The 14,160-nt window shown below is 31.6% G+C and overlaps 1 protein-coding gene and 1 pseudogene across 1 annotated transcript in view; both read left to right on the top strand.

Moving 5' to 3' along the window:
* LOC126881692 (cytochrome P450 4C1-like) overlaps nt 1-4,383 on the top strand; it is a 39,503-nt pseudogene extending 35,120 nt beyond the window's left edge.
* Nucleotides 4,384-5,387: 1,004 nt separating this feature from the next.
* The window catches only part of LOC126881691 (cytochrome P450 4C1-like), a 39,693-nt gene continuing 30,920 nt past the window's right edge, over nt 5,388-14,160 (top strand). The window contains exon 1 of the mRNA XM_050646100.1: nt 5,388-5,555. Within this exon, the coding sequence (XP_050502057.1) occupies nt 5,399-5,555 (157 nt within the window). The 5' untranslated portion in view covers nt 5,388-5,398. The remainder of the gene's footprint in view (nt 5,556-14,160) is intronic.

Raw genomic sequence — 14,160 nt, forward strand, 5'->3', positions numbered from 1 at the left:
ATATGAAAATCGTAACAAGTTCCCCTGTACAAATAAAAATAACTCCCTGTATAAATAAAAATAAGCAAAACAACAATGGTTTATTAATGCCATATTGTTTATCGTATTGTCAAAATTTTCAAGAATGGTCGATATTGCTAATTTTCTTTATATCAAATACAAGGTGAGTCAAAACGCAAGTACATTATTTTCTCAGTAATTTTAAATGAAACACCCTGTATTTTATATCACTATTGAAAAGTACCATTACCGTACTTTAATTTTTAGATAACATTCCCTATGTCTAAATTTATTAGTTTTCGAGATATTTTCATTTTTCAATGAAAGAGTAGCGTGGCCACCCAAATCACCAGAATTTAATAAACTGGACTGATTTTTTTGGGGTTACGTTAATAATGAAGTTTATAAAATACCTCCAACAACAAGGGATGAGATGAAAAATAGAATAGAAAGTGTATTTCGATGTGTTAATTTACAAATGCTCCGTAGAGTAAGTAGCTCATTCAATGATCGTTTTTAGGCGTACATAAATGTGTTAGGAGATAATTTTGAACACCTTATGTAATTAAATATTAAAAATATTTTATTAGATTGTAGATTGCAAAAGGAGTCGATTGGCCCAGTTGACCTTACTACACTGCGACCTATAAGATCTTTTGTGTATACCCTACATCTATATTTTAGTCCAAAAGATCTAGGCTTCTAAGAAAGTCCATTATCCGTTTTGGAGCTAGGTTTGTAATCTGATCAGGATCAAGGAATACCTGTTCCAGATATTTATGGCGTTGCCGAACAATTACTCTGCAATTGCAGATAATATGTTCTGACGTCTCATCTGCCTCATCGCAGAATCTACATGTCCCACTGTCCAGTATGCCCATTTTACAGAGATGATATCTGAGTGAGCAGTGTCCAGTGAGAATTCCTGTGATTACTCTGAGATCAGATTTCTGAAGCTCTAAGAGTAATTTCGCGTACCGGGCAGAGGGTCGTAATAACCTTTTTGCCTGTCTTTGTCCTGGAACATTTTTCCAGTAGGCTGCACTGAGTTCCTTTTCATATTTTCGAACTTCTTCCATTATGCGGCTTTTTGGTATGCCACAAAATGGTTCAGGTCCGATGAAAGGAGTACAAGCTCCTTCCTTTGCGAGACTATCGGCAATCTCATTTCCGACAATTCCTTTATGCACTGGCACCCATAGCAACGTTAGTTTGTTGCGACTTACCAGTTGTTTAAGGGATTGTTTGCAATTCCAGGCTATTTTTGACTCGTAAGTTGTGGACTTCAGAGCCTTCAAAGCAGCCTGACTATCAGATGCAATAAATATTCTTGCTGAGTTGAGGCCTTTCAAATATTTTATTAAAAGTAGCTTCTAATTTTTTCAAACATGTTTTTTTTGCAAAATGTATTACTGATAAATTATGTTTCGTTCTTTATTTGTTACATTGTTACATTTACATACAAGTTTAAAAGTACTGTATCCGTACCGCAAATGTACTATTTAATTGTCTTCACAAAATATTGTATTTTGTGTTTTTTTTTTGTAAAATTTATTACTAATAAATTATTTTTATTTCTTTATTTGCTACAGTGTAATATTGATTACCGGATTGATAATCGGTAATCTTCAATTGTCAATTCAGTCATGGCTTACTTAAAATTTAGATAAATTAAAACACCTAAAATAATTTGCTCTGAAAAATGAAAATATCTCGAAAACTAATAAATTTGGGCATAGGGAATGTTATATAAAAATTAAAATACGTTAATGTTACTTTTCAGTATTGATATAAAATACAGGGTGTTCCATTTAACATTACTGAGAAAATAATGTACTTGCGTTTTGACTCATCCTGTATTTGATATAAAGAAAATTAGCAATATCAATAATTCTTAAAAATTTTGACAATAAATAAAAAATATGGCATTAATAAACCATTCCTGTTGTGCTAATTTTTATTTATAGAGGGAGTTGAACTTGTTACGATTTTCATACAAAATTGGTTATAACTTTGTAAATACCCTGTATAACATTACAAACCTTTATATTTTTAAACAGGATTTCGAATATAAAATAAAATATAGGGTGTTCCATTTAAAAAAAAAACATAAGTTAGGTCTGCCACTGTGATATCGAACACCCTGTAACATTCTAACTAATTTTGTAATGTGAAGCTCAAAGGTGGCTAAAATTGTTGTTTTTAACTTTTATTGCTATCTATTACTATAGCGGAGCTATTGAGCTTTACCCTACTAATCAATCACCCTGTATCTACATGTTGAAACGAATAAGTCAATAGACTACCCCAGCTAATTGAAAATAATATTTCAACGAACTAAGATAGCTATCGTTCACCCTAGATTAGCTCAGTCTCTCAGGGTGTTTGTTCGTCTTGTCCTAATCTTAGATATGAACTCTAAAAATTTAGAATGGAAGCAAACAAAACAACACTTTTAACTAATCGTGTTTATTGTTCAATAAAGATATAATAAAAATATGACTTATTAAATGCCTTAACAAATATATTCAAATTCTTGCCAAAAACTAACAATTTGTAGATGATACTTATGGCGTTTGGTATTGGTTCGATGGTAACTTCTTGATGTCGAATGGTACTGCTGTTGGTTCTGCAACTGGATCTGGTGTTGTAGGTGTGCAGGGCCACCAGGCCTACAGGTGTTGGTCGTTGCAGTCTAGGTGGTGTGGTTGCAGTCTGGATAACATGTTCCTGTTTCTTGTATCGCCGGCGATTTGAGGATGCTTGAAGCTCCCGGAGGGAGAAAAGTGGTTTTTTTTTTCAAAAATCTATAAGATAAAAACACACATCAAGAAGAAAAACGAAAAACGAGCCTTTGCCAAATAATCGTAAAAAGTAGTAATTGGCAAAGGAATAAAGTAAAATTAATACTGACGGGACTAGTCAAATAATTTGATTAACCATGCATATATGTAAGTTAAAAATATATATTTAAAGCTAAACTATCAGAACACATGCTTTTACAAGATGGTAGGTTAGATATAAAAAAAATATTAGAAAAACTGTTATATGTTGAACCGAGATTACAAAAAAAATAATGAATTTTCTTACCCCAAGAGAGAATATGAAAATAAAATGGAAATGTGATGGGCTCATCTCTTTAAATAAATTAATTTCCCCTCCATTACTAATTGCCACTTTCATTGACATGACATCTTCTTCTTCAAGTGCCGTCTCCTAATCGGAGGTTGGATATCATCATCACTATCTTTACTCTATCCACCGCTGCTCTAACGAGTTCTATAGAACTGCATCTAAACCAGTCCCTTAAATTCTTTAACCATGACACTCTCCTTCTTCCTATACTCCTTCCGGCTCTTATCTTTCCCTGTATTATCAGTCTTAGCATTTCATATCGCGGTCCCCTCATTACGTATCCCAGATATTGTAACTTTCTTATTTTTATTCTGTTTATTATTTTGCATTCTTTACCCATTTCTCGCAGTACTTCCGTGTTCGTTTTCCTCTGTGTCCATGCTATTCTAAGCATCCTTCTGTAACACCACATTTCACATGGCTGTAGCTTATTGATGTGTTCTTGCTTTAATGTCCAGCTTTCAAGTCCATATTGTAGTATCGAGAACACGTAGCATCTCAAAGCTCTTACTCTCAGTTCTAAGCTAAGGTCTTTGTTGCAGAGAACTGTTTTCATTTTTACAAATTTATTTGTTGCTATTTCTATCCTGGTCCTTATTTCTGTTGTTTGATCATTTTTCTGTGAAATCCAGGTTCCTAGGTATTTGTATTTATCAACCCTTTCTATCGGTACATTTCCCAAATGAATGCTTGTATGACATGACATATGACAGCGCAAAGTATGAGTAGATGGACAACCATGTTCCGTATTAAACGACAGATATCTAGAGAGTAAGGATATACAGGGTACGTTCAGTAGATGATTTAAATGAAAAGAGAGTTGCCTATAGAACGAGCGCCAAACAAGTTTTTAACGAAAAAGCAAGTTAAAACGAATACAGAAGATAATAATTATTAATGAAATATTAAAGACAATAAAGTAAAATAATTATTTAAAAATAAAATAGCAAAGATGTGACCTTTGTTACGTTACAATGTTAATATTATTAATAAAACTAAATATTATTATTTAATTTGTAGGTCAAAAGTTCGCCATTCTTGAGCTCAAAGCGGCTCTATGTGGGGTATTAAGGCGGTTTAAACTGGAACCAGTGACAACACAGAAAACTCTTGTCCACAAGCAAGATTTTGTATTAAGACCAGCATTTGGGATCAAAATCAAGTTTATACCTAGAAAATAGTTATTTATTTTACTAATTTATGGCTGCCATGTTAAGATTAATAAATTGTGATACTTTTTTGTACAAAGTTTTAAGTTATTTTAACCACTGATTACTTTACTTAGTGAAAAATGTGAAAACGTTGAATTATTTACACCTTTCTCCCCGTCCGTCTGTCTGTCTGTCCGTATATCCGTCTGTCTATAAAGTCAACTCCTCCGTCATTATACCAGATAGAATGACAAATCAGGTGTCGAATGAAAGCTTATAATACAAGGATGGTACTAAAGGTGAGAAATTTGACCTAAAACTTACGGTTTTAGAAATGCAACCGAAAGTACTGTGTTAAAGTCACCAGAATAGTACAAGTGATATATTATTCAACGCGCCTTCGCAAGACCAGAATAAATATATACTTCCGGTTTCATGACTATCTGTCCATCTGTATAACTACTCCGTTATTGATACAGATAGAACGACAAATGAGATGTTGAATAAAAGCTTATAACCCAAGGATGGTACTAAAGATGAAAAATTTGACATAGGACTTCCGGTTTTAGAGTTGCAACCGGAAGTACTGTTTAAAAGTCGCCGAAATAGTATAAGCGATATATTATTCGATGTGCCTCAGCAAGATAAGAACAAATGGATACTTTTGGTTTTTATATAATTTCCGGTTAAAAAGTTCTAACCGGAAGTGCCATATTATAGTCGCAGAAATAGTACATGAGGCATGTCAATGGAAGAATATCAAAAAGTCGAGCTTGACTCTTTAGTCCAGGTTTTGAAATCATTTCCGTTTAAACAATTATGAGCAAAAGTTTAGTAAAAATGACTCAAAATTAGTGAAAATTATTAAAATCTATTTTTAATAAAATTTAAAAATACACAGGTATGTAATGAACAAATAAGTAGGTAAACATTGTAAAAGCTAGGACAACCGGTATATCATTCAGTGTAAATTACCAAAAAAGTATCTAGGAAAATTTAACAATTTTCAAACTAATGACTGCCGATATCGTGTGACCTTTGTGATTTTTTTGTCTTCACTATGATTATAATAAATAAACAATTAGTAGGTACGCACTTTTATTCGGATAACAATGTCTTGGGTCGTGTTGATTATTCTAGTTTGTGTAGCCTGTATGTGGTTAGTGAATAAAAAGCGAAAAAATCGATTATTTTGGAAACATGTAATGGCCATTCCCGGACCCAAAGGTTTGCCTATTATAGGAACAGCCTACAATTTAGATTCATCAGGTAAAACATTTTAATCCAATAATATAATTTTATCTATATCTACTGAGTTATGCTAACCATAGGTGTGACACATACTTACTTACTTTACTCCTCTTGATTCCATTTGGAACATAGGGCCTCTACAGTCCCCCTCCATTCATCTCTGTTTCTGGCCAGGGCTTTCACCTCTTTCCATGTTAACCCATTGTCTTCTAGCTCTCTGGTAATATTTCTTTTCCAGGATGACATTGGTCTGCCTTGTTTCCTTTTTCCAGTTGGTTGGTAATCCAGGGCTTGTTTGGTTATATCACCTTCATTTTTCCTTAACGTGTGTCCAATAAACTTCCATTTGCGTCTATTTATCGTTTTAGCTATCGGCTCTTGATTAGTTTTTCTCCAAAGTTCCTTATTACTTATCCGATTTATCTAATAAATTTTCTATCTAAATATCTATAATATTCGTCTAAGGCATCTATTTACAAATGTTTGAACCTTTTGTATAATATTTTCTTTATTTTCCAAGTTTCTGCTGCATATAGCAAAATGCTATTTACATTTGTATTAAATATTCTGATTTTGGTTTTGGTTGTTAATTTATTGGACTCCCATGTTTTCTTCAGCACATAGAACGCGTTTTGGGCTTTAGTTATCCTTCCAATAATTTCCTCTTATATTCCACCGCTAGCGTCAATTATGCTTCCCAGATAGCAAAACTTCTGTACATTTTCTACTTCTTCTCCTTCAATGAATATACCCATTTCTCTTTCCGTATTTATCTTCATAAATTTGGTTTTTCTTGTGTTAATCTCTAATCCTATTTTTCTTGCTACTTTTGTCACCTTTTCTGTTTTTATCTGCATATGTTGTCTTTTTTCGGACACCAGACATACAGAGTTAGTTTTATGTATGGAAACACTCAATTATCTCGGCAACAGCTTCCACGATTTTTATAGATTTTTGTAGGTGGGGGTTTTCTAATGTGACCGATATTATAGTGCTAATTACATTGTTGTCATATTTTCCGTTTTTCTGGAAATCTAATGAACTTCCTTATTTCAAATGAATCACCCTGTATATTTTTTGCGTTTTGAAGTCCTTAAGAAATACCGATTATTTTTTATGTTATATTCCCTATACCTATACCTAAATGCCATAAGTTTGAAGTTATTGCTACATTTATTTAAAAAAAAATTAAACAAATTATAAAAATCAATTTTTTGGCCCGGGTAAACACTATTTTAGGTTGTTTGGATCATTGGGAACAAAATAGCTATTTGTATAAAAAGGGAGTAAAGTGCTACTTTTCCTCCCGAGAATGAAGTTTACTGCCCGGCGCGTAGCGGAGCTACTCCGCTACTGCGACGCGTAGCGGAGGGCAGTAATCATTCAAGGGAGGAAAAGACACTTTACTCCCATGTTATACATATGGTTTTTCCACCTTCCTCAAATAACAAGTCATTTTTTCATTTTTACTTAATTTATTTATGTAACTAACCAACAAAATTTATTAGAACTAAAACTAACAAGTAAGTACAATATAACTGTCAACTGTCAAATATAAGTCAAATTATTAATGTAAACATTGTTAAATCAAAATAACAATTTACTGGTTTTTACCATTTTGCAAAATACAGGGTGTTTTATAAATAAACGTTAAAATGTATAGATATTTACGTAATAGAAAATATATATTATACAGGGCGTCAATAAGTTATATTTCATGAATGAAATACCATGACGTCACTTTTACTTTTCCTTACTAGGGAGGAAAAATATTTTCCTCCCTAGGGAGGAAAGGTACAACTCCCTACAATCAGTTCCTGAAAAGTATACTTTCGGTAGAGGTAAGTGGAAAAAGATCTTTTGTAATTTTTCTCTAAAATGAATCGTTTTCGAGTTATAAACAATTTAAAACTGAAAAAAATCGAATAATGACGATTTTCAAGATTCAAGAACACACATTAACAATGCTATTTTTGAAACTGCGAAGTACCCAAATTCAAGCTCAAGGCTTATTTTATCAGTTGCCTATAGAAGAGATTTGAGCCGATTTGAGATTGTTTCATTTTAAAACATAGTTTTTTAGTTGTTAATGCAGCCCGATCGCCCGTTTTCTCATATGCACTTCATTAAAAATTAAAATGCGATGTTATACAATAAAAGGAGGCAAAAAATCTTATGGCAAGCTATTAGAAGAAGAGTTGGGTTTGAATTTAGGTACTTTAAAATTTTAAAAATTATATTTTTTACTTGTGTTCTTGAACCTTGAAAATCGTCATTATTCGATTTTTTTTTTCAGTTTTAAATTGTTTGTAACGATTAATTTCAGAGAAAAATTACAAAAGATTTTTTTGTTCCCAATGATCCAAACAACCTAAAATAGTGTTTACCCGGGCCAAAAAAATTTATTGTTATAATTTGTTTAATTTTTTTTTTAAATAAATGTAGCAATAACTCGGATATTATGGCATTTAGGTGTAGGGAATATAACATAAAAAATAATCAGTATTTCTTAAGGACTTCAAAACGCAAAAAATATACAGGATATTACATTTCAAATAAGAGAGTTCATTAGATTTCCAGAAAATTGGAAAATATGACAACAATGTAATTAGCATTATAATATCGGCCGCATTATAAAACCCCTACCTACCAAAATATATAAAAATCGTCCAAGCCGTTTTCGAGATAATTGAGTGTTTCAATACATAAAACTCACTCTGTATATCATCCGCAAAATCTAGATCTTCAAGCTGACCGAAAGCATTCCATCTAATTCCTGTTTTATTTTTCGTTGCCTTCTTCATGACCCAGTCGATTAAGATCAAAAATATGGTTGGAGATAGAATACACCCCTGTCTGACTCCACTGTCTATGTTGATTGGTTCTGTGAGTTTCCCATTGTGCATGATTTGTGCTGTATAGTTTTCATAGAACATTTTGATAATTCTTATGTATTTTAATGGAATTCCATATCTCTTTAATATTCCCCACATTTTTTCTCTGTTAATCCGGTTACACATATGGTGTGACATATATTCCTATATAATAATTATTGGGGCCTTTTTCCTTTCTATGTACCCAGCTCAAGTAGCCAATTTTCGATTCCTTGGTAGTTTTTCTTTATCGAACTAGCATTTGTTAAAATTTGTTTTAATTCTTTTATTAAGACAGAAGTATGTCTCTAGGGCCAGCTGACCTATTTTTCATCCTTTTTCCTTTTTAGCACATTCCTTATTTCGTTTTCAAAAATCCGCAACTTGTGTTTGTGTGTCTCTTATTTCGTAAGTTGAGAAAATATGTATATAGATATATTTTTGTTTGTATTAACTCTGAGTAATATTTTACCCATTCCTCCATTTAACGTTTCTCTACCTCCCTTGCTTTTGAACTTCCCATTAAGCTATCTACACTCTTCCAAACTTATATGGAATCACTATGTATTTGAAACCTGCAGCTTTTGGAAGCTATAGGTGTAAATATTTTAGTTGAAACGAGAAGAAGAAGAGTTGCTGTGCCCAAAGACTATACAGGGTGTCCCAGACTAATTTAGCCACGCTATATCTCTTAAACGAATAGAGATTTTCGAATGGGACAAAAAGTGATATATTCTACTTGTAATACACTTTAATATGGCGTACAAAAAAATCATCCCCTAAATATTTATCCCTTAGTTACAACCCCTAACTTTAATTTTTTTAATAACACCATGTATATTTTTTTATAGTTTTGGATGTTTTCTATTGTCTATTCAACACATTTTTTGAAAATAAAATCGGTTCGTAAATAACCAAGAAACTATCAGTTAATTTTTGTTAATTGTGTGTCCCAGACTAATTTATCCAGGCTATATTTCTTAAACGAATAGAGATTTTCGAATGGGACAAAAACTGATCTATTCCATTTGTAACACACTTTCATATGGAGTAAAAAAAATGCATCCTTTAAATATTCATCCCTAACTTACAGAGTGCTATTTAAAAAAATAAAGTTAGGGGTTGTAACTGAGGGATGAATATTTAGGGGATATTTTTTTTTCTACGCCATATTAAAGTGTATTAAAATGTAATGGATCAGTTTTTCTCCCATTCGAAAATCTCTACTCGTTTAAGAAATATAGCCTGGATAAATTAGTCTGGGACACATAATTAACAAAACTAAACTGATATTTTCTTGGTTATTTACGAACCGATTTTATTTTAAAAAAATGTGATGAATAGACAATAGAAAACCACATCCAAAACTATAAAAAAATATACAGGGTGCTATTTAAAAAATTAAAGTTAGGGGTTGTAACTAAGGGATGAATATTTAGGGGATGATTTTTTTTCTACGCCATATTAAAGTGTATTATAAGTAGAATAGACCACTTTTTGTCCCATTCGAAAATCTCTATTCGTTTAAGAGATATTGCGTGGCTAAATTAGTTTGGGACACCCTGTATGGCAGGAGGAAGTTATGGAATCCAGAGAATACGGCAGCACAATATTCTTCTTCTTCTTCCTACTTTATAAATAGGCTCAATATCTGCTTTACTTCGGTTTTTAGCCTCAATTGACATTTTCTGACCATCTTTTCCTCGGTCGTCCCAATTACCTTCTTCCATTTGGCGATTTGTCTCTTGCTATTCGTACTATTCTATTTTCTGTCATTATTTCTATGTGTTGATTCCATTATATTTTTCTTCTTTTGGTCCACATGTTTATTTCTTCTATACCACATCCCGCTCGTATTTCCTCACTTCTTACTCTGTCTCTTAGAGTTTGGTTTGTTATTTTTCGTAAGACTTTCATTTCTGCTGTTTCCAGCAGTCTTTGCGTTTTAGCCGTATCTGCTCTTGTTTCCGCTGTATACGTCATTATCGGTCTTATTGTTGATTTATATATGCTGGTTTTCGTTTCCATTGTGAGGTATTTGTTTCTCCAGATTGTGTTGTTGATACATCCTGCGTCTCTGTTCGCCATGTTCACTTGTTTTTGTACCTCTTCTTCCACTTTTCCGTAGCTTGACAGTTTTATTTCCAAGTAAATATTCTGTTTCCATCACTTGTTGTATTATTTTGTTATTTACGACCAATTTACATCGTCTCGGTTCCGTTAATACCACTATCGATTTAGTTTTCTCTGTTGAGATCACCATGCACAATATTGATCACGTAAATTTGTGTCTTCAACACCAAAACTGGAACATTGGAATTTGGAAAAGTGTGCTATTGTCAAACGAAAGTAGGATGTGTAAAATCAGATGATTAACGAATTCGTGTACGTAGAGGGTGAGGAAGACAAGCAAGAACGGAAACTACCAGATTTGTTCATAAATATAAAAGAGGAAGTTTGGAAAGGAATTATGATAGGTAAAAAATTCTTTAATTTTCATCCAACCAACTTTAATAGCTCGCAGGTATGTTAATTTGATTCTATAACCTGTGGTTAGACTCCTGAGAGATGTGATGGAAGAAAATTTAATTTAGCATTAATTTACTTAAAATAATAAAAAATAACAGGTGATTCCATATAAGTTTCGTTATATAGTGTGAGTGTATAAATATCCTAGTTAACAAGAATCTTGTTGAACAAGGGAAAAAGTTTTAGTACCTACATAGGATGTTATTGACATGAAACCTTGGACCAATAACAAGAGATTAAATGTAGAATAGAACAGGCAAGAAACACCTTCTTAAAGATGCGACAGTTACTCACTGCCTGCAATCTTGATCTGTCCCTACGATACCGCATGATTAAAGTGTTATGTATATAGTGTACTATTACACGGCATGGAAGCATGGACGTTAACAGTCAGCTCGTTATGACGTTTAGAGAGCTTTGAGATATGGGTATTTCGTCGTATGCTGAAAATTCCATGGACCGACCGAGTTAGAAATGAAGAAGTTTTAAGGCGTATGAATAGAGAACGTGAACTCACAGAAATTGTCAAGAAACGTAAAACATCTTATTTTGGACACATATTTAGACCCGACAAGTATAACTTCCTTCAACTTATTATAGAAGGGAAAATATAAGGAAGTTACTGTCCGGGTAGACGATAAATGACCTGGCTGCGCAATATCAAAGATGTTAGACTTTCAAAGTCTAATAAGAAAAGCCCAAAATAGAGAAGACTTTTCAGAAGTTATCGCCAACCTTTGCTATGAAGTTCTCTATTCTCTATTTATATCCCAGTTATAGTTAACATTGGCGCCCAAATAGGTAATATTGTGGACTCTTTCTAACGTTATTCCATACGCTCAGGGCCTCCGTAAAGGGTACTGGCGCCTGTGTGCAAAAAAGGATTTTGGCGCCCCTTAAGGCATTTTGGATCATGTTTTTTACTTATTTTTTGAAGGTAGGTAGGTGCTTGAAATAAACCAGAAAACTGAACTTTAGAATGTGAGTTTCACCCCTTCTTGGTTGTGAAAAAACATAAGTTCAAAAAAGTACGGAATTGGATAAAATGACTAATTTTAAATAAATTTTCTTCTATAAAGATTTTTCTCTGTATACTTTTCAATAGTTTTCAAGTTATTTGCAAGTCAATTTATGTTCATTTTTCAACAAAAAAAAATAAGTTTTTAGACGGATTTTCGCAAATAACTCAAAAAGTTAGTATTTTATCAAAAAAATATAGCTCCTAAAAAAGTGAAAAGAAATGGTGTAAGTACATACAGTATGTCCCTGTAAGTTGTATCCATATGGAAAACTTTTTTATTATTTATTTTACGAAAAAAAGTTATTCTTTATAAAAAGCTCTGCATGGTCCAAAACCTAATATTTAACCATCAAATATCAAATTTTTTGAATATTATACGAGGTATGTCAAAAAGTTTGAATTTCACTCAAGAGTAAAGTAGCTTTATTTTTCGTAATATTGGAAATTGCTATTATGAAAAGTTGTTTGGAATTAAAAACTATATTCTAATATGCAATTACATCCTTCTAATTGAATAAAATTATTTTTGAGAAATTATGGATAACTATCATTATTTTTTCAGTTATTTCAATTCTGATAAGTCTTTTATTATTAATTTTGCGAAAAAAAGTGATTCTTAATAAAAAGTTCTGGATGGTCTAGAACTTAAAATACAACCATCTTATATCAAATTTTATCAATTTTATACGAGGTATGTCAAAAAAGAAAAATTTAGATCAAAAGTAAAGTACCTTTATAGTTTAGAATATTTCAATTAGAAGGATGTAATTACATACTGAAACATAGGTTTTAATTCTAAATAACTTTTCATAATAACAATTTTTGATATTGTGAAAAATAAACGTATTTTACTCTTGAGCGAAATTCATATTTTTTGACATACCTCGTATAAAATTGATAAAATTTGACAAAAGATGGTTGTATTTTAGATTTTAGACCATGCAGAACTTTTTATTAAGAATAACTTTTTTTCGTAAAATTAATAACAAAAGAGTTATCTGAATTAAAATAACTGAAAATAATGTTCGTTATCCATAATTTTTCAAAAAAAAAATTTTCAATTAGAAGGATGTAATTGCATACTAGAATAAAGTTTTTAATTCCAAACAACTTTTCATAATAGCAATTTTCAATATTGTGAAAAATAAAGCTACTTTACTATTGAGTGAAATTCAAACTTTTTGACATATCTCGTATAATATTCAAAAAATTTGATATTTGATGGTTAAATCTTAAGTTTTGGACCATGCAGAGCTTTTTATAAAGAATAACTTTTTTTCGTAAAATTAATAATAAAAAAGTTTTCCATATGGATACAACTGACAGGGACATACTGTATATATGAAGTCTGAAGACCCAGTAGAAGCAGAGTTGTAGCTGATAAAAAGGAGGTTCTTATTTCTCAAATTACAAATCAAATATTTTAACGTGAAATAACCAAAAAATCAAGCACTTATCAGGGAAAACTAATTACAACTTTAAAGTGTTTATAAGAAGCTATATTTTTTTAACATCAAAAGTAAGTATGTTAAAAATAATGTTAGTCCCTTTTTTGGTAAAAAATCATAAAAACCACCCCCTAGTTAGCATCCCAAATGAAATTATTCGTTACCGCTTCATCACAAGTTACTTTACTTATGTATTGTTTATATGATCTGAAGTTTCATCGGTTCAAAGTGCTTATTTTTGAAAAGGGCTGTAGTTAAATGCGCGAAAGGGCTGAACGAGTCACTAATCATGAGTGTATGCAAAATTTGAACAGCCGTATCTTCCAATTTTTGTCTTACAGGAAAACAAAACATCCAAAATATTCAGAAAAGCAAAATCTACATTTTTTTACTGCTTGAGATTTTTGGTATCACTAATTAATTTTAAAGTTATTTGGAAGAAGAAATGTTTTCAAGATTGAAAAAAAAATACTTTAAAACCAAATTTTTTCAAAAATGAGCACTTAAACCGATGAAAATTACAGATCATATAAATAAAGTTTTTCTTAAACATTTTAAAGAAGTTAAAATGAGTTTTCCCCGAAAAGTGCTTAATTTTTTGGTTATTTCACGTTGAAATATTCGATTTGGAATTTGGCGAACAAGAACCTACTTTTCATTAGCTACAACTCTGCTTCTACTGGGTTTTGCAGACTTCATATAGATGATTTTTTTCACTTTCTTGTAAGCTATATTTTTGCTAAGAGTATTCG

The sequence above is a fragment of the Diabrotica virgifera genome, chromosome 3, assembly GCF_917563875.1.
Source record: "Diabrotica virgifera virgifera chromosome 3, PGI_DIABVI_V3a".
Classification (NCBI taxonomy): Eukaryota; Metazoa; Arthropoda; class Insecta; order Coleoptera; family Chrysomelidae; genus Diabrotica; species Diabrotica virgifera.